Here is a 22,501-nt window from a genome sequence, read left to right as displayed (position 1 = left end):
GTTTTGGGAACAAATGTCGTAGCACCTTTTGGAAGATTACTCTAGTTTTTATTTTAAAGTATAAACTAAATCGGTCTTTTCTGGCCGAGAAATTTGGGGATGTCACATATTGGCAATATCTTGAAAGGGATCAAGACACAAGCTTCTTTTGGAGAATTCTTTGCATTGTCATATGGCATCATTTTGAGGTAGCCTCAAAAGTACCTAGCTTATTGGTTTGAACTAGATGAAATGATTTATATTCCATTTTCTTGGCAAATGAATTCATTGTTTACACCATATTATGCATACGACATAGTATTTGATCATGTTGTAAGCATGTCATAGGATACTAATTGAATACATGGTTAAGTCATTGGATCACTAAGAGTGCATTCTAAGAGTACTTTAGAAGAACTAAGAGAATGTATATGAGATAATCAGTTTAGAAAAGATCTTTATGGAGAAATCTACACAAGATGTTAATTTCTAAATAGATATGAATAATTATGAATTGTAATTGGACTTTGACTTCATTATGGAATGAAGGGTAAGTCTTGATGGAATGGGGTCTAAGAAAAACATAATGACACAATCTACTACATAATAAGAATACACTACTTTAGAAGTTAAATTCAAATATGATTGGATGAACGAGAATCATTGAGAAACTTTGCTGATCTCTACCATTCAAGGATCACACAAATATCTTTATGACTTTGAGAGTATACTTAATCAAGCTAAGAGACTCTATGTCACGAAAGAACACCAATCATATTCTCCAAGATATTTAACTATACTAAGTATGAAGATAATAGTATTTACACAAATTAAATTTTGTCAGATCCATTGATAAAGTCATTCTTTTGAGATAAGTATGAATGGTCACACTTCAGCTGTAAGACTTTATTATTCTAGAAATGGGATTTTGATTTGGATTTAGTATTTGAATATTGGAACATTATAACAACAATTGTTAGATAATGTTATGATATATTGAGATATAGTCATCATGTTAATACTTGTGTTATGTATTAACGTGTTTAGTCCATGAATAATGTTATTATTCTAAAAGTTCATAGTCGGTTATATTTATGAGATGAATTATAAAGTAAGACTAATATGAACCGGATTGGTTCACTCTCACTAGATGAAAGTACGCAAGTGGTTGTAACCGAGTTTCATAGGTACTTGTCAGAGAACTAGTTTTGAACTTACCCGCATCAAGATCATCTCATGGATCACTATCAATAATGATACTTGATTAAAAGGTACTATCTTTGTATCCTTAACAACTGAGATACATAGCGAGACTTAAGTGTAGGGAATATTGTGCTTTGATGTGGTCAATTATTGGTCCTTAACAGGACAATTATAAAAACCATTTTTCATGTATAGTGTGAACTATGCAAAAGGCTTATGTAGTCAAGATAGGATTTATTCCTTTTATGTGTTGAGAGTTAGACATTTAAGGTGCTTACCAAAAGTTGAACACTTAATGAGATTGATCGCGATCTAAATCTCATGTTCAACGTGATGTCTGCAATAAAGTGATAACTGATAAACTTACCTTATACACCAATTATAGCCTTGGGCTTTTGGGAATTGGGCATTGATAGAATGGCACAGAGTTCTATGATGGGTGCAATGAAATGTTACTAGACGTTCACCACTGTCTATATCAGTCTAATATGAATCTTGTGCAAGTGGGAGATTAAAAGATCTAGTAAGCTCAAGAATCATATTAAAGTGATATTGCTAATTAACATATGATACTAATGGATCATGCTAACAACAACTTGATACAATTGATTATTTATTATAAATTAATTTTAATAAATATTCAATAAACTCTTATAATTAATTGGAAATTATTTATTTCATGGAAATATTAATTTTCATTAGCAAGTCACATAATATATATCATATGGTATTATTTATTAAGTCATATACATTATTTTGGACTAGAAATACTCTTTTGTCTTTTAGCTAAAAGTTAAAGTTTATATCTTATAAAGATATAAGAATTTTATAAACTTATCTTCTCTTTTATTTATAAAAAAAGGATGAGCTAGTTTCTAGGAAACAAGACATGCTCTTTTGAATATAATAAGAGAAAGTAAGCATAGCTTAAAAGGCACGGAAGACATGTATGTTTTAGGATATGAAGTGCTTAAAGTGTTAATAACCCTTGGGTAATGATTTAGCTTTATGAAGGCTTTCATCCATTCATTTTTACTCATCAAAACCGTAGTTCCCTCATACTCTTTCATATTCTCTCTTGCAAAGAAATGTTGGAAGATTGGTTGCTTGCATTTTGCTCTCTTTAAGTTATATTTGGATATGGACTTAAAGCTAAGAGTTTTGACTAGCATCTACATCAAGTTGGCTTCATGTTGGTGTCTCAAAGATTCTACATTCTTCATCAACTTCCAAACCTCCCAAGAGGACCCAAAGAACAACTAAGGTTGTAATTTCTTCATCCTTTCTATGGTTAGTGTTTAATCTTTCGATAACTTGCAAGAAGATCATTGGTAGGTATAAAATATTTATGTTATATTCAAAATTTTAAGTCTTCCGTTGTCATATTTTTCTAGTTTATGAAACTATTTTTGAACTAAAACCCAACAAAATTTAGTTAATTCTTATTTCCTAACTATTGATTAACATTTTGATAAGATATTGTTAATTAGCTCACAAAGACTAGCCCAAGTTCGTTCCTACAAAACACAGAGGTGGACCGTACCTGTCTTATAGGTTCAACCAGTTTTAGCCAATTCTCTTTTTTCTTAGTAGAATTAGTTTAATTAAAAAAAAAAACTTGTATTGTGAAATTTTATATCTCAACTAACTATTTTCTTTGTGTTTTTTCATATTTTATATACGAGTTTAAAAATATTTGTTTAACCAATATCCTCATATTTAAACATTTCATATGCATACTAGTTTACTACTAACACAAATTTAGCTAATGCTTATTTCCCAACTACTAATTAACGTTTTGATTCAATTAGCTCACTAAAACTAAGTTCATTCCTATAAAACACAAAGGTGGATCGGTCCCTTCTATATAGGTTCGACCGATTTTAGCAAATTTTCTCTTTTTCTTAATAGAACTATTTAAAAAAAAAAAAAAACTCAGAATGTGAAATATTACATTTCAGCTAGTTGTTTTCTTTGTGTTTTTTCATATTTCGTCATTGCGTGTCCGAGTTTAAAAATATTTGTTTAACCAATATCCCTAGATTTAGACATTTCATATGTATACTAGTTGATTACTAACATAAAGTTAGCTAATGCTTATTTTCCAACTATCAATTTGCGTTTTGATAAGATATTGTTAATTAGCTCACACTAGCCCAAGTTCCTTCCTACACGACGAAGTTCGGCCGATTTTAGCCAATTCTTCTTTTTCTTAGAACTAGTTTAAAAAAATCGGATTGTGAAATTTTACTTTTCAACTAACTGCTTTCTTTGTGATTTTTCATGTTTCATGTTCTCGACTAACATGTTCTTATTTTCATCTCAATTTGTCTGGTAAATTTTAGAAGATAAACATTAGTTAAATTCAGATACATATTCAAACAAATGCTATGACTATTGTCAATTTGATTTTAATCTAAAACGAATAACATTTTTTTTGTTGTTAAACATGATTTAGCGTTGAAGCCTTGTAATACTATTCGTCTCTAAAAAAATAACTGTAGCAACTATATTAAAAAATAATAAATAAGCCTTGTAAACTTATTTATGTGTGCTTACTTCGCTGATCCAACTGAAGGGTTATCCTGTGATGTCGTAACTGTGAGGTTAGGGTTCCAAAGACAGATATGGTGGTGGTCGTTGTGGTTGAAGTTTTGGGTGGGGTGGGGTGGGGTATTGATCAACATGAGAGGGGATTTTTTATGTTTTTTTAATTAAAAGAAAAAGAATTTCCCGCTTCCCATAGCTTATTACGAGATAGAGAAAAATATATAGTATATAAAAAGAAAAAATGGAAAGATAATTAAAAAAATTATATAAAAGAAAACTATTTTATGGGCATATTCATCATTTCATTTCAAGTTGGATATGGATAAAAAAATAATCATAAAGATCAAAACCACCACCAAATTTTTTAGACAAAACCATAGATTTTTTACAACCACAAAACCATTTTGGTAATTGTGTCTTTTTTTAAATTGAAATGAACCCAAATATGTATTTGGTCTATGCAAGAATTTAAAGCAGGTTACAAAAATAAAAATTAGAAGATAAACATTAAACAAATCGCCCACAAACAAAAGGGTTCAAAAAAGGTGACAAAATTCTTAAAAGAATACAAGCAAGGGATGTAATGTAACATGGAATGTTTGTTTATTTATTCAAACAAATGCCATAAATACTGAGTTTAAACACAAAGATGATGACTTGAAAATGATCCGATGAAGGTTCTTTCTCATGATAATAAGATTGATTGAGAAAGAGAGATTGATACATAATATCACATCACGTGTTTAAGCAGCCACCTGGCTAAACAACAGCCTTCGGATCTGCAAAAAAAAAATGATTTTTTTATTCATATAACAATACACCTTTATTCAACCAAAGTTAATTTTTGAAAAACAACATTTTTCATTTCTTTCTTCATTAGTTGTTCTATTTACACATTAACATTTTGAATGTAATGACTCATTCCATTCCTTTGTAACGATTCCATTCCACCATACCATTTCTTAAATAAAAAAATTTGTTTAAAAATAAATAAATAAATAAAAAGGTACCTCAGGAAGCTTCCCACGAAATGCAACATCCAAACGAGCATCAAGAGAGTTTTCAAACACAATTTTACCATCTCTAGAAGCCAAAACAACACCTCCAGAGCTGTAAAACAACATTTTTACCATCTCAGTAAATAATTTTTTTACAGAAAGGTAAAAAAAAAAAAAATTATAATTTTTTTATTTTTTTACCAGGAAAGAGCATGAGGGTCATCATGAGAAGGGCCAGATGGAAGGTGGATTGAGTCAACAACAACTTCAGGTTCATGAACTTTTGCTTTCTCTGCATATTCTGCTTTTGCATCATCAAGAACTGATTCCACTATATGCAAATCTTCTTTACGACATCTCATTAACACAGATGGTTCTTTCAATCTCAGTAAACCCTGAAAATAATTACTTAAGAGTTAAGAGTGTTGTCCTATTATAAGGTAAGAATAAGATTTATTAGTGAATAGTAATAGTACCTGAACAATGAGACCTTTCAAGAGTCCTGAATAGTTATGATGTTGATGAAACTTGTGATGACTCACATTCAAAAGATCCTTTGATGCTGCCTCTCTCATGGCATTAACCAAGTCATCTTGTGCTTGAAGAACCTTGATCCGAGAAGCATTGAGTTGCATGGAGTATTCACTGAAAGGTAATCAGAGAATGATGTTTAAATCATGTATGAAACTAAAACATGAGTAGAAGATTTATGGAAAAGTTTACATTTTCTTTCTGACTTCAACTTGTTTCTGTTTGCGTTCATACTCTTGTCGGATCTTCTTCTTCTCTGCCTCCACTATTTGCAATTTCTCGATGTTGAATTCCTACACAAAATGGTTGAAATCGGAATTGATCAATATTGAATTGATTTGATTTGATTACTAATTGAAACATCTCAAGGATAGTGACTTATGAGTATAACAATCAACCTAAATCCTATTTTGGTTTACTACCAAATGAACAGGGATTGAGTTTCGGAAAAGGTAAAAGTAACTTGAGTACTTGATTGAATTGATTCAACTACTCTTAATGTTAACTTCCTGCAATAATCAACAGAATATACTAATAAAACAGTAATGTACATGCCTACCTACCCCTGCACATTTTAGTACAAAATATGGGATTGAAAACTTATGAACTTGGTCCAATAATTTGACTCAGGTTCGTATCGATTTACTGGCTGAAATCATCAAATCATGCAACAATCAACTAAAAACCCAATAAACGCAGTATTTTGATTACGATGCTAGTTGACACGGTTACGTAACCTTAGAGGCTCACTACAGATCATAAAAGCAAATCTAATGAATCGATTACAATTACATACTCTCAATGTTAACTTCCTGCAACAATCAATCGAATAAACGAAGACAAACTGTATCGTATGTGCCTACCGATCCATATAAATTTACAACAGATCATCAAACTGAAAACCTAATCGAATTGACTATAAGTCCATCTCGATTCACTAGCCGAAACCAGCATAACTAAATTCCTGCAACGATCAACTAAACCCCCGATAACGGATAAACGCCGTACTTTGATCACGATGTTACTTGCTACAGTCACACAAAGCTAGATGTTCGGATGTTCGCTATAGATCATAAAAATCGGAGTAATTTGACGAAAATTGACTTGATTAGACTTACTTCTTCGGCGGAAACGGAGATCTCGTTGGCTTTTTCCTCCGCTTCTTGGCGGATGAATCTGACCATCTGCTGAATCTGCTTGGAGACATCCGCATCGTTCATCTTTGGATCTGAATTCGGGGAAAACAGAGAGATTCGTGTGAGATTTTTGGGATGGCTATTGGTAATGAGATTGGGGCAGATTGTAGATCCAACGAGTGGTGATGACAATTCTGTCAATTTGTATTATTTCGTTTGAATCGTCACAGCATCACATGAAACATGTTCCTACTTTTGGACGAGCCGCGATCGGCACTTGTTTATGTTGAAATGACACAAACAGTCCCTCACCTTGGGATATTTTTGGGAAAATACCGGACAAGGGTAATTATGCTTTGAAATTGTTCAAAAAATATCATCTAAGTAAGGTGTTTGTACAAAAAAAACACCAACGAACTATACATATTGTTCAAATATCCCCTTAATTTTATCGGCTCTTTCAAGTTAACAGATAAGTTGGCATATTTTTGTTGAGCTGACGTATTTAGGTGGTGAGTTGGCAAATCTACCCAGCAAATGAAAAAACCATCTTGATAAGTCAATTTAAGTCATAAGCTCATAAATGATGCATACGGCTCCTGTTGATCGACTTCTTCAACTTTCATGGATTTTCAACCGTTGAACTCCAACTCAAGCTCATACTTTTCTTCTACTACCCTACTCTCTTTACCTCCGTAAGTTAAGCTCATTTGTTGAAGTTATGCTACTTGTTGGAGGTTTTGATGTTTTCACCCTGGGTCAGGTTTCCTATGATTTTTGTTGATTATGTTGTAGACTCTTTCATTGGTTTTGCATGTGCTTTTATTGTGAAATACATTGAAATAAAAGTAAAATAACATTGCATGTTACAACAAACAAAAGCAAAATTGACTTGTGCTAAAAAAAAATTACCAAATTACCATTAAGAAGTGATGCTTGACAATAATACCTCTAGAATGACATTAATATAACAGATCAATTAAACAACAAACAAAACTAATGCAAAAAGGACCAGTTTACCCTTAAGAAGTAAAGTTTAACACTAATACCCCTTAAATGACATTAACACATTATATGCATTAAACTACAAACAAAACCAACACAAAAATGATCAATTTACCCTTAAGAACTAAAGATTGACAATAATACTCATGGAATGACATTAATACAACATATGCATTAAACTACAAACAGTGAAATACCATTGCCTATTACAACAAACAAAATCAAAACTCACTTATGCAAAAAAAAATGACCAATTTACCCTTAAGCTACCAGTAGATATATGGTTGTGAAAGTAGGATGCCAATGAAATTCCATTGAAAGACTTTTAAGATACTAGTAAAATACAAGTGACTGATAGCGAAGCTCGATCTAAATGAGATGGAAGTAAGTTGCTATTGTGGTCTTTTGTTTATATTTTATCGCAAATGGTTGCATATGATCTATTGCTTGGTTTTTTTATGTATTATAGCAACATAATTTCATTGCTTGTGAGAACAAAATTTTTATGCTTGATGGCAAGGATATAATATCACTGTTAAAGTCAAGGGACAAAACTATCTAGTTCAAACTGTGAAGGGACAAAACTATAAAGTACATTGTCTTAATTTGTCACAATGCATTAATATGTCAGAAATGCAATGCCTCAACATATGCATTTTTGTCTATTACCACCGGTTATACTAATGAGATTTAGATACAATGAGCATTTAGCATATTCTTGGTTGTTGACGTTTAATAACACCAAAGTCAAAACATTTTTTTGAATAAAAGTTAGTCTTTTTTCCAATATATAATTTTGTTACATATTTAGATCATACAAGTTTTTTCCATTTTGTCATATTCCTTTTTTCAGTTTTCATTATTCTATAGCACTTGTCTATTTATAACATGTGTCAAATGTTCACATATGAAAGCATGAAAATGCTACATATTGCTCTCAAACCCTTCGACACAACAAATATATAACTCTCACAAAAATACCAAAACTATTTTTTGAATGGAACCCCCTAAATTTATGCTTCAATCCTTAAATTATGTGAAACTCCCCTCAAACGTAACATCAAATATTAGACAAATAATTTGTTCTCTTTTCTCTATATGATTACATTTTCCTTAGCTTTTCATATATCTTCGACCGAATTTGTAAATTTTTTAGTCAACTCTTCAACCTGAAAACATGAACAAAAATTAACCAATATAACACACAATAACTGTAAATTTCATTTTTTTTTTTAAATAGTGAATGAATTTATTTAGTATTACATCTTTTTCCAATCGTTTTACATCATCTAATTTTTTTTAGGCAAGGATTTCTTTATCGAGTCAAAAGCCTCTAAAACAAATATTATCATTTCTTTTAATATTAGACGCACGATGATACGTTGTAGTAACCAAGATACAACATTTTCCTATACTTTTTGGCAAACTCTTCTAGTTATTTATTTGGCATCTTCCGGAGATGTTACTACCACTTTTCACATAGCTTGGAGTAAAGTATAAACATGCATGCTATATAAACTGCTAAATTGATTTTTAATGACTTATGGAGGAATAATTGTAATGAATCGTTCACCATCTGGCTTAGGGTTCAAACCCAGTAATGAAGAATCAATGACATTTATACCCTTGACCACATACAAATACAAGAGTCCGCAAGGGAAATTTGGTCAAAACTACAATAGAACCCACAAACATGTTCATAGATCAATTTGAGCAGAGAAGGGTTGATCGATCGAACCCTAGAGAGATTTCGTTGCTTTTGTGCTTCACTCCATCCTTAAGTCAATTACGCATTGATAAATTCCCTTAATACACGTTAGAATGCCATGTCATCTTTTTTTCCTGAATTATTTTTACAGGTAAAAATAAAATTTCCCTTTTACCTACAGATGCCGGTTTTTAGTGTGTGTGATTTGAACAAAATATAAAGTTTGTTAGTATTTTTTGTTCAAAGTGATTATATAGATGGTGTTTTTTGAACATGAAAAACTTGAATGATGTTTTTAAACGCTTTTGAAATATACTTACTCTTGTAAGTTATTTTCCTGATATTTTTTTATACAAACTACAAAATTACTTTAATAGTTTCATTTCATGTATTTTTATAAGGAAAAATGACACGAAAACTTTAAAGTTGATAAGTTTTTAACAGATTTTCTCAAACATCAAATTTTTAGTGGTTATATTATAAATTGTCAATTTTTTCTTTCTAAAATGGCATATAGCCGGCTTTGTAAGGATTTCTTATTGAAAATATGCACATAGTTAAAATAAGTTAGTGAGATTTTTTATAAACTACATTGTCTTTGCTATTACACAAAATATATAATTTAAATAGAAGATAACAAAAAAATAATTATAATGACTAGTTTGCTAACTCATCCTAAGATAAGAAATTAATTTAGAAGCTAGTAAAGTCACAAGTATAAAATGAAATTATCTTTAATTTGAATTATAAGATAATTACCATATAATTATCCCACGAAGTTAGGAATAAAAGAGATATAGTCGAAAAAAGGCTTTAAATACCTAACGTAGCTAATCCCAAATATGAAAATCGACCACCCTTTAACCTAACCGATCCCAAATATGAAAATCGACCATCATTTCCATCATCTCTCCTCTTTCTCTTAGTTTTCTCTATCTTTCTATCTCGTCATCTCTATCAATATACCCTCCCTCTTAAGCTAGGTTTCAAGTTTTCCTTTAAGGAAAAAAAATGATCAAGTTGTCTTTCATAGATCATCATTTTATGGTGTTACAACAATAGAAAATTTCTAGTCGGTCTCTCCGATCATCCAAAAACAAGCCAAAGAGGAACCAACCCTATATATATATATATATATATATATATATATATATATATATATATATATATATATATATATATATATATTATCTTTCGATCTTCACTTTAGGGTTCTAGTTTGTTGCAAGAAGTCTACGAACTTGTGATCTTTGTGGAATATGGTTTTTATGTTTTCTTGCATTGCGTGTTTTATAAATTTTAAGTATCATCGTATTCAGGGGCGGCACAACCAATTTCTGGGCTCTAAGCGAACCAAAAATTTAGGGTCCTTTGGTATTTACTATATTTAATGTTATAAACCCTCCTACTTTATCCGGAGCTTGAGACCGGCAATAATAAGAGCAATAATCCAAACTTTTCAAAAAACATAACTCAAAAATCTAATACAAAATTCACAATACAAAAAACCTGATAAAAAATTTAACCCTAATGGCTTAATCGAGAATGAAGAATCAGTCCTGACTATTCTACTTTCTACATCAAAGTTTAAACATATGCAACTTAATGATTAATCAACATAACAAAATTTATCATAAAATATTAGATTATCACAATTCAGAAGACACAAATTCACAATCATAGATAATCAGCATTCAAAAATAGACAATTATTAGTTATGGAGAAATAGAGAATCAGAGGAACTGAATAAGAACATACCTTTTAACTTTTTAGAATTCAGCCTTTCAAATCATCAAATCTAGGAACAAAGAACTGAGAATCATAAGAAGACTAGTAGTGGTAATGGTTTTTGCTTCGTTGAAGAACAAAATCAAAGGGCAAAGATGAAGAAGAACAGTCGCTGAGTACCTGAGTCGCATTCAATTTCAGCGTGCGAGATTGGTTTTTGCATGCCTGCGTTCTGCAAAGAATCGAACCGTCAATCCCTAATTGAATTTTGGTTTAAGTGGATCCCCTTAGAATTGGGGGCCCTAAGCAAGGGCTTAATTTAAAACTATGTAAGATCGGGCCTGATCGTATTCCAACAATGTTATCAGAAACACTAAGTCATGTTATTTTGCATACAGTAGTAGCTATTTTTTTTAATAAACATGATTTTGAAAGCATGTTTTTTTAGATTCCATCCATAAGAAACAATATAAATAATTGTCTCTAATGATGATGAAGTTTATTAAATGGTTGAAATAGTGTTAATGAGCTTTTAGCGACATTTAAATTTGTTGCTAAAGCTGCTAATTATTTTAATCTATATTTTTGTTGATCATACTTTGTTGTTGTCATAAAAAATGTTGAAATACATTTTTAATTATATAAAAACGTTATTTTAAATCGCATGGATCCTGTAACACTTTGTCTTGATTAGCACTATGTTTGTGATGTTTTTTTTGTCTTTTTGTTATTTTAAAATTATATTTTTACGATCACCATGTCGATATGATTATTAATTTTTAATGTAAATTTCATTTAAATTGTACTGTAATAGATTAGTTATGAAATTATACTAGAATTGTAAATATAATAAATAAATAAATAAATAAGATCAAAGACTAATAAACTTGAGGTGGCATGAAGATTCAAAGACTAATAAACGACGAAGTCATTGTTAATGTCGGAGGAGTCAATTACTCAATTGGTGTTACAGAGTTGGATGATGAGTGGTTTCCATTCAAACCTTTTAGCCATGACTTTCAATCTGAATCTGAGTCGGAAAGTGGGGATGACGATGATTCAGGTGATGGTGATTCTTCCGTAAACATGGGGCTTGAGGAGGGTGAAATTCTGGCGGAAGCGGTGGCGGAAGATGAACCATCGGTGGGTGGTGACTCGTCTTCTCATACGGAAAAGGAGGGGTTGCATGGGAATTCGGTCTCACATGGGAACGATATTAATGTATCTCCTCCCCATGTACATGTTTTCCTAAATGGAGTTTCTTCAGGTGAGGGAATGCATGTGGGTCCAAATGCTTCTTCCCCCCTTCCTAATGATTCAGTTAGGCCTGATTTGGGTCCTGGGTCCACGAGGGAAACTAGTAGCCCAGACTTTGAACTGGGTGGCTCTACTCTTAAACGGCGTCGTACAAAGAAAAAAACCCCCAAAGATCCTAGTTTTAAGAATACCCAGAATGTGCGCTATCCCGTCCCATCTTCTTCGCATTCTATTGATCTTAACAAAGACGTTGGTCCCCCACTTATGGATGAACAAGATAATGGCAGGGAGTCCTCTTCCCTTTCCATCTCCGAGCACGATCGCATTATTGAAGTTGGGAATCAATTGGATTTTCAAATTGCAGAAGGAAATAATGCCTTTGAGTGGGCCTACTACGGTGATAGAGGTAAAAAGTTTGTCCAATGAATTTGATGTCTCTCAACATTAGGGGTGTGAGTAATCCCGACAAGCTTGATTGGGTCAATCGGCTGAGACGAGAGCACAAGTTAACCTTTTGTGGTATTCAGGAAACTAGGGTCTCAATTGTTTCCAGGACTGTAATCGAGCAATGTTTGGGGTCGAGTGATTTTGATTTTGAGTGGGTGGAGTCCTATGGTTTTTCGGGGGAGTGGTGAGTTTTTGGGATATCAATTTTTTTCACAAAATTGCAAGCATAAAGAACCGTCATTTTCTTGCTGTTGTGGGGTACTGTAATGGTATTATAGGTGAAATATTGTTGTTAATGTTTACACCCCTCAAGATTTGGGAGAAAAAAGATGATGTGGGATAACCTTCTTAACTTGATTAGTTCCAGGCCTGGAACTTGGGTGATCTTCGGTGATTTTAATGCGGTCCGTAAACCTGATGAAAGATTCAATTCAATTTTCTGCCTGTATACTGCCGCTGCCTTTAATAAGTTCATCCATGAGGCGGGGCTTCTTGATCTGAATATGGGGGTAGAAGATTTACCTACTTCTGCGACGACGGATTCAAGCTGAGTAAATTAGATAGGGTGCTTGTGTGCCCCAACTTCGTGAGTGCTTTTCCTTATGCCTCTACACTAGCGCTCCCTAGGGAATTTTCGGATCACTCTCCTGTCATTCTTCAAACCAACTACATTGACTGTGGGCCTCCCCCATTTCGCTTCTACAACTCATGGCTTCTCCGCGCTGATTTTGATGATGTGGTTGTCAAGGCATGGTCTGAATTCAGGGGAGGTGGGCGGCCTGACAAACTCCTCCTTAGAAAGCTGAAGGCGGTCAAATTTTCCATCAAAGAATGGAGAAGGGTGGAATTCGAAAAGGAAAACAAGACTCTCCATGATCTCAAATCTAAGGTCAACAACCTTGATTTGGCTGACGAGTCTAGGCTACTTTCAGACCAGGAGATTAATTCTCTAAGGGATAGTCGACAGAAGATTTTAGAATTAGAAAATCTTGCTAAACGTGATTTACAGCAAAGGGCTAAAGTTAAATGGCTCGTTGATGGAGATGAGAACTCTAAATTTTTCCATAGCTCGTTGAATATAAAATACAGGAGATGTAGTATTCATGGTTTGATGGTGAACGGTTCTTAGGTTACGGATGCTAATACCATCAAGGAAGAAACGTATAGATTTTTTAGTGAGAAGTTTCATGAGAAATATATTGTTCGGCCTCTTCTTCTGAATGATAAGTTCAAAAAACTTAACCCAGTTGATTCACAGTTTGTGGAACAAGACTTCACTTTGGAGGAGGTTAAAGATGCTATTTGGAGCTGTGGAGGGGAAAAGGCGTCTGGGTCGGACGGTTATTCCATTAAATTCTTCAAACGATATTGGGGGCTGATGAAAGATGACATAATGAACTTTGTTAAGTACTTTGAAGTCGGTGGCAGAATATCTAGAGGTTGCAGCGCCTCTTTTATCACTCTTGTTCCTAAGGTGAAGGATCCACTTACCCTCAATGACTATCGCCCCATTAGCTTGATTTGCAGTCTTCATAAGATTATCTCCAAGATCCTTGCTGCCCGGATAAAGCGAGTGATAGGCAACGTGATTGATGAAGTGCAATCGGGATTCATTGAAGGTCGTAACATTTTGGATGGGCCCATGATTATAAACGAAATATGTAGTTGGGCGAAACATTCTAAAAGAGGAACCTTTCTTTTTAAAGTAGATTTTGATAAAGCATTTGATTCCATAGATTGGAATTATTTGGATTCGGTGATGTATCAAATGGGCTATGGAAATAGATGGAGGTTTTGGATCTGAGGTTCCCTTACTTCTTCTAGGGCGTCTGTTCTAATCAACGCTGTTCCTACAAATGAATTCCCCATCACTAAAGGAGTTAGTCAAGGTGATCCGCTATCACCTTTTCTCTTCATCATTGCTATGGAAGGTCTTAATGTGGCTATGAGATCGGCGATCCAAAATTCCTTGTATTCAGGTATTTCTCTTCCAAACAATGGTCCCTCCATCTCTCATTTGTTTTACGCGGATGATGTTTTATTTGTCGATGACTGGTCTCTCTCAAACTTCAAGAACCTTTCTAGAATCCTTAAATGTTTTCATGTGGTGTCTGGTTTAAATGTTAACTTTCACAAGTCAAAGGTTTATGGGATATGTATTGACAATTAGGATGTTGTAAGTTGCGCTAATATTATGGGGTGTGAGGTTGCCAACCTCCCATTCGTTTATCTCGGTGTTCCCGTTGGGGCTAACATGAACCTTAAAAGAAATTGGAAACCAGTTATTGATAAGGTGCAAGGTAAGCTTTCGAGTTGGAAATCCAAGACCCTCTCTTTTGGAGGCAAATTGACTTTGGTTAAGTCGGTCCTTGGAAGCATGCCCCTGTTTTATTTTTCGATTTTTAAGGCCCCTAATTCCATTATTGATTTGTTGGAAAAGACTCGCAGAAGATTCCTTTGGGTGGAACGGATGAGAAAAACAAAATCTATTGGGTTGCATGGAAGCATGTTCTTGCGGATAAGGAGTTGGGTGGTCTTGGTGTTGGCTCTCTTAAGAGCCTTAATATTGCTTTATTATGTAAATGGATATGGAGGTTAAAATCGGAGAATTTTTCTCTATGGAAGCAAGTTATATATGGGATTCATAATCTTTCTCGCAAACCAATTTATAATCTGTCCAAGAGATCTATCCCTGGTGTTTGGAATAATCTAGTATCTATTTCGAGGATTTTGGGAGAGATGGGCCTCGACTTTTCTCATTTCGTATCTACCAAAATTGGGTCGAGGCGGAATACCCTGTTTTGGCTTGATAATTGGATTGGTGACGGAAATCTGGCTTTAAGGTTTCCTACTTATATGCCTTGGATAAACGTAAGTCTTGTTTTCTGACAGAAAGATTTTCTTCGAATGGTTTTTTATGGGCTTGGAGGAAAAATCCCAGCCTTCCCATGGAGATGGCAGAACTGGCCCAACTCTATCGGCTCCTCGATGGGGTTACCTTGTCCTCGGATCCTGACTCTTGGAAATCCAAACTTTCTAGTGATGGGCAATTCTATGTTAGAGACATTCGTAAGCTCATCGACTCCAAAGTCACCGTTGGGACTAATAGTACAACCGTTTGGGTGAATCTTGTCCCCTTAAAAATAATCTGCTTTGTTTGGAGGGCTAGTTTGGATGGTATCCCTTCCTCCATGGCTCTTTCAAGGAGGGGTGTGGGTGTTGCTTCTACCAGGTGTCTCTTTTGCATTAATGGTGTGGATGATACAGATCACTTGCTTGTTGCTTGTGATCTCGCTAAGGAGGTGTTCAAGTGGATTTTTAAGTGGTGTGATGTCCCTTTCGTCTCCTTCTCTTCGGTCTCTGAAGCTTTGAATTTTGCTGCTAAGTGGGGGAACTACCCAAAAAAAAGGAAGGTCTTTCTTGCCATATTGTACGGAGGTCTGTGGTGTGTTTGGAAGGGCCGAAATGATAGGCTTTTTAATCAGGTGCCTATAACCATTGCTAAAGTTGTGGACAACATTATATCTATGGTCTTTGGGTGGGTTAAGCATAGGGGTAATTTTGGCAATTGTAATTGGGCGAATTGGTGTTGTTCCCCGTTTAGTGTCTTGTAGCTTTGCCCTGGGCAGGGGGTGTAGGGGTTTGTGTTGCTTTGGGGTTGTGATTTAGCTTAGTTGTTTGCCAAGTCTTTTTCCTTATAAGGCTTCGGCCCTTGTTTCTTTTTTATAAAATTTCGCTGATTAAAAAAAAAAAAAAAGTTCCATTAGCCATCAAGAATTGATGACGAAGCAAGTAGAGACCGAAGATCTATGTGGTTGTTTTTTCCGAGAAATGACTATGTTTTTTTTCCGTATGTTGGGTCATGGCAAAAAATATTAGTTTGAGACAAATATTGCCATTATTGTTTGCATGTGTGTTGTGTTCATTTTACTTTGTCGCATTGTTGCTTAAATGAGTCACCATCCATTTTTTAAAGATAATAATATATCTTAGTTATCATCGTACAACAAGTGAGATGACAAATGGACAACTAGTTGCACTGTTAAGCCTTTTTGTATGGTAAAACCAATTTTTTTGAAGACTACATCCATAGATCTAAGGGATATAACATTACTATGTATGATCCATTGTACTCTATTAAGAAGCTCCACCGCATCTGTTGCAAGGAAACCAAACGTATCAAATGTAAATGGTATGAACATGTGTTGATTTTCCATACACGATTTCTCATGTTTGGTGATATTGCATGTACCAGCTTTTAAAGCAGCCTATTTTGCCACGAAACCCCCAGCCCTCAAGCCTACGAGAGGGGATATCCCTGTAAGGTCCACACATGCGTGTTTCCCTCCAACCCATCCAAAAATCAAAACGCCAGTCGGTCTAAGGGTTGACCTTCCTTTTGTCGGGTCAATCCAGAAATTCATAGGTGCCTCTTTTTTGGCGGAAACCGCAACACACTTAAATATGTCAAACAAAACATCCATAAGCATATCGTGTCTGTATTGAGCCCCAAGAATTCTTTATAATGAACTGTATTCTCTCCAAAAGAGTCCAAATATGTATTGCGACACACCAGACATATCTCGTCAACTGGGAATATTGTGATCATGAGTCAATATTTGAGGATAATACGATACTCCATAGGAGACATATGTTGGCCAAGCCCATCTACAGATATAGTTAGAAGAAAATCTTGAGCATGTGGTGCACATAAACACTGAAAAACTACTTTCTATCGAGTCGTCATGTACGTCCATATCTTGGACAATTTACTAAAAAGGGCACTCACCAATGTATTTCTGAGATTTAGGGGGGTGTCCTTAGTACTAAAACTGCTAAGGTCAATATCTGGAAGCTTGTTACAAATAAAAGCCAAGGAATATGCATAATCAAAATCCATACCATATATGTCGCTATCCCGTAAGATGTGGTCTTACAATACCCAATATTGGGCCCTTGAGGCAACAAAAGCATATGAGGTAGCCTCCACTGTCGAGTATAAACGCAAACCACCAAACCTAATAGGTTGGGAAGCAATTCGCCACTATATGTCGCCAAAGAAAAGGCCACTACAAACCCCAATGTCATCAATCTCCCGCGCAACCCATAGTCAAAGAACAACATTGTCTCCTCCATGTGAATGGATTGGCACATCCTTAGCCCAAAGAAAAGTTTAGCAATACTTATACAAGACTGAAGCAGATGGAGCTCACTCTAGAGGTCAGACAATTGTAGAAGAAGGCGCATTAAATTCACAGCATTTTCAGCTCTCTTTATGGCTAAGCTGCTAATAAAACTAGCATATCTACTAACAGCTCCTCCAAGAAGTTTCACCCCCAATGATGGCCTCCCAATGCTAACCGGGAATAGCCCCTAACGCAGCTTAATGATGTCCAAGGCTTTGGTTTTCTTGATATTCAACTGAAGGCCCAATTTTTGGCCATTAAAAGAGATCAGTTTTCTTGATATTCAATTGAATGCCCAATTTCTGGTCAATCACCTTAATGATGTTCAACGTTTTTTTCACCTCTTCCAAATCTCCAATAAGTGTCATCATCAAGGTATCATGCATGGAGAAGAACTTTGCAATTGTCTACAACATTATGCAAGAGCGGATGCAACACAAGGGCAAAAAGAAGTGGTCTCTAGGGTCTTTTTAAAAGTTGACAAACGAATTTTACAAACAATATTCAATATTATAAAAGATTTTATAAAAAATGTATTTTAAATGTTTAAAAATATTTGCTTGTAAAAAAAGAAAAGTTTATAAAAAAAATATAAATCTCATTATATCTATGGAAGACCATACATTTAACTAATAGTTTTTCAGTATAGAGAAGTACTGTAGCTAAAGCATCGATTAGTCCTGAGCCAAAATGATATGATATTCACGATAACTCAAGACAGATATCACGTAGTTTTATATGGTTGATATACTATCCAAGCTTGTGACCTTTTCCAATACTTTGAAAGGTCCAAAATACATTGGACTAAACTTCCTAGCTTTCCAAATGGAATAATGACCGGGGAAAACTTAAGCATCGTCATATCTTCCAATTTAGTTCACTTTTCGTTTTTTGTTGGTGTATTATTTTTGCCTTTCTTGAGCAATCTTCATAGGTTTACTTATTTCCCCGATCTTGTTTTTATGTTTGGCAAATTAACAAACTTATAATTAGTTTTTTTAGAAACAACAAATATATTGTAAAATAAAATACCCAAGCTTAGCAAGTAACTAAGCAAAGGTAAAAGAAAAGTTACAAAGTGGATCAACACAAAAGAAGATATATTTTCCAATATGACCAATTACAAGAAAGTCTTTTACCTTCATGTTTGTACCACTCAAAAGCTAATGACATAACATCATCAACAATCTTTGAAGGAGAAGACGATATGTTATTGAAATCTTGTTGTTCATAGATCTCGAGACGCACCGTAGAAAACTGTAGAGAATGGAAATAACTGTTTATCGTTTCCTTGGACAATTTCCCCCCATGTAGCTGCAAAGTCTGGAAGCTCCTTCACACATTCGAATTGTCTAAGATGGAGACCACACCACTCGAATATCCAGTCACGGGCTTTAATCACCATATGACAACCTGTAAGGATGTGGTACGGGGTCTCATCTACTACACCACAAAGATCACACAAGAGGGAAGAAGTGTGGATACCCCTCTCTTGTAGAGTAATAGCCACCAGTATTCTACCAAGACTAGCCTTCCAAATGAAGCACGATAGCTTTATGGGAACTATTTTGCACCAGATTATTGAGGCATTACCTCTTACGATGAGTTTGGAATCAATATGTTGTCTTGTTGCCTCCATTGTGAAGATACCAGCGGGTGACAAAGTGAAAGTGCAGGAGATTGGATTATAGTTATTGATCACACATTCGGGTTGTTTATTTAGACTAACCTTTCAACTAAATTATTAAACTTTTTTCTTTCAAGTTTTACCCTAAAAATAACAAAAAGATATCCAAAGCATACAAAACTCAGCAACATGATTGTCTAAACAACGACATTTGTAGTTTCGGATTTCCACCCCTCCTGATATTTTGTGCTTGCTTTTATATTATTATGATTTTCATTTTGAACGTTTAGTTGAAGTTGCAATATGTTTTTTCTAGGAAATTGTGTACGAACTTTTTCAATCATTTAGACATGATAACTTTTAGTTACAAATTAACTGTACTGGTTTCTAATTGCTAGTGATTTTGAATACAAACATTGTAAAAATCCTCTCTATTAACTCTTTTTTATGAACTAGTTGATCTTCCTTGCCAAAATTGTAACGAAAAAAAAGGAATAAGCATGCGAGGGATCCGAAGTTGATCAAGTCATTTGTTGACTAAATTTATCACACAGGTGCTAGTATCTTTTTCTATGTTTTTACTTTTTTTTTTTCTATTAGTTCATTTAAAATGAACGAGTACATATATACTATATTTTATATTAATTGCGATCGTTTAAATATTTGGAAGTCTGAGAAATTAGTGATAATAGTGCAAATATGATATAAGATGTAAGTCATATGTCATGTGAGAAATTTTTGTAAGCAATTTCGTTTGTTGAACCATGACATTAATTATATAGTAAAAATTCGTTAATGCTCCCTCTGCAAATCACAAAACAAATAATTTTTTTATCAAACAAATTAACATCACGATGCAATTACGATTTTCTTTTTGTAATGACAGAACAAACAACTCTAAAACCAATCATAATCGATCAAACAACTCAATGCAATTATCCAAATAGCCAAAAAAAAAAAAAAAAAAAAGGTAAAATCAAATCAGTCTCAATGAAAACAATGTATACGTACTATACCTTTACTCACATATCATCATCGATCATCTATCTAGCTAACAGATAAACAGAAACTTGATTATACGTACATTCTTCATCCGGATGGATTCAATCCAACCCTCGACAAAAGATCAATGATCTCATCACTTTCTTCATTGTTACGATCACGATCATGATCATGATCGTGGTTTTCCACAGTATTACTCCTCCCCACCCGTGACAAAAGATCAATGCTGCCATCGCCGTTTATTAATTCAGTATTCGACAGAGATAGATTTGTATTCAGACGCCGGCGGCGTGTATTCCGGCCGGCAATGTCTTCAAACCCAATTTCGTTCAATTCACGAGTATAGCTTTTGAACTGAATCGGATGTGGTATTCCAGATGCATGGCTGGAGTCAAACCCTAATTGAGGTGACGTCAATCTTGCGCTAAAGTTGTTGTTCTGTGTAGGAGGAGTAGCAGTTCTTGATCTGCTCTGAATCCCAACGTTAATGTCAAAATTGGGTTCATGGCGAAGAAGCACACATACATTGGAGAAAGGTCTTGAGCAGTTTTTACATAGGTAATTAGGTTCAAATGTCCTCTGATTTCGGGATGACGACGTCGTTCCTTTTTCCGGTTGAGGTGGTGGCAAAACGCCGCCCTCCGCCACTACAGTTTCTTGGCCACCCAACGCAGTAGTAGTACTGGAGTTGGAAAACGTTCTTGGGCCGTGGTTTCTGAATTGGATGGGTCTTTGCCTTCGGTCATCATTGAATCTCCGAATGGTGGTGGTCGCCGCCGTTGCCGTTGAGATGGAAACATTCCTAGCATTAGCCACCGGAGCAGATTCATTTTCTTGAAGTGAAGAAGATGAACGTCGTCGTCCCTCATGAACAATATTTCGATTGTGTTGAGAATTGTTCTTCGTGTAAGACTCTCCTTTATCCAAGAAGATTATGTGCTCAATCTTTCGTTTGCCTTTTCTGTCCATCCTCTCAGAATCCCCTCCTTCCATTTTTAGAGAGAGAGAGAGAGAGAGAGAGAGAGAGAGAGAGACTATTGCTATATATATAGTGATTAGAATCAGCAGCATTCTATTGGATTATTTTTGGAGTAAATTACAGTTTTGGTATTCGTCAAATTTAAGAGTAATACCATAAAATATATGAGATTGTTTATTTATTTTTAGTTTTAAATTTAATTAATTTATGTTATTCATAGTAGTATATATAGTGGAGTAAACCACATGTTTTCGTTTTTGTCCATGTGTTTAATTCACAAAAGTTTGGTCCAAAAAAAGTTTTTCTTTTGTTTTGATCTATATATATACAAATTATAACAAATATTATATTTTCTAAATAATTCTGAAAATTTTGAAGTTACGTACGTGTTTTTAAATGTTTTTAATATGTGCCGTCGTTTTTAAAAGAAGTGTGTTAATTTTTACTTTTTATATATTCTGTTCTATGTAATAATATGTACTAACAGTCTAATTAACACACTTTTCAACTAATTATCCACCGTTATACAAAGGGTAGCCACGTAGTCAATTAGTTAGTTAGTTTTGTTAAAATGTTAGTTTGTTAATAACTTCAGTACCTATAAATAGGTGTGCGAATGTAATATATTGTTAGTAATGAAACTCAATTACATCGTCACTGAGATCTTTTTTCTGTAATAAGTAATCTTAATAGTTAACATATATCAAAGGCCATACGTATATCTTCTTTTAACTAAGCATCTATATAAGTTGATCTAGCTTCTTCTTTGGATACAAGAACCATTTATTGAAAAAACCGATGATCACACTATAAATAGTCTTCTAAACTCTTGAAACTCAATTACTCAATCAACTTATTGAAAAAACCAAATATATGCTAATTTTCAAGAAAATAAGTATAATGTATAAACATGAATAAATCGCACATACCAAACATTATTTAATGTTGATCAGATGTGACTTACATCCACAAAAAATGAGAGAATATTTTTATTCACGAGCTTAAAAATAGTTGAAACACTAACTATCAGTCGATATATTGGGTTTCAAGTTTCTTTACTTTTCTCAATCCGGTGAATAACCGTTTAGTTTGTTAATTCGCAAGTCACGTTTTAACAATAATCATCTTCTAAATTCTTGAAATCACATTTCATTGTAGATGCTTC

The 22,501-nt window shown here is 34.1% G+C and overlaps 2 protein-coding genes across 2 annotated transcripts; one reads left to right on the top strand and one right to left on the bottom strand.

Annotated features, from left to right (window-relative positions):
* Positions 1–4,215: 4,215 nt before the first annotated feature.
* LOC145000542 (V-type proton ATPase subunit E-like) lies at positions 4,216–6,613 on the bottom strand. The gene is made up of 6 exons (XM_078959782.1): positions 6,380–6,613; positions 5,454–5,554; positions 5,207–5,375; positions 4,932–5,125; positions 4,743–4,842; positions 4,216–4,511 (listed from the first exon to the last, which is right to left on the bottom strand). Exons 1-6 carry the CDS (start codon positions 6,479–6,481, stop codon positions 4,476–4,478), a joined length of 702 nt encoding a protein of 233 aa, XP_078815908.1. The 5' UTR covers positions 6,482–6,613; the 3' UTR covers positions 4,216–4,475.
* An 8,123-nt stretch (positions 6,614–14,736) lies between these two features.
* Positions 14,737–16,156, top strand: LOC145002953 (uncharacterized). The gene is made up of 2 exons (XM_078962131.1): positions 14,737–14,842; positions 15,435–16,156. The coding sequence occupies exons 1-2, from the start codon at positions 14,737–14,739 to the stop codon at positions 16,154–16,156; spliced, it is 828 nt and encodes a 275-aa protein (XP_078818257.1).
* The last annotated feature ends 6,345 nt before the right edge of the window (positions 16,157–22,501 follow it).

The sequence above is a fragment of the Lactuca saligna genome, chromosome 6, assembly GCF_052625555.1.
Source record: "Lactuca saligna cultivar CGN05327 chromosome 6, ASM5262555v1, whole genome shotgun sequence".
Taxonomy (NCBI): domain Eukaryota; kingdom Viridiplantae; phylum Streptophyta; class Magnoliopsida; order Asterales; family Asteraceae; genus Lactuca; species Lactuca saligna.
Note: the sequence above shows the minus strand (reverse complement) of the source record. Positions and strands in the feature narration are given on the sequence as shown.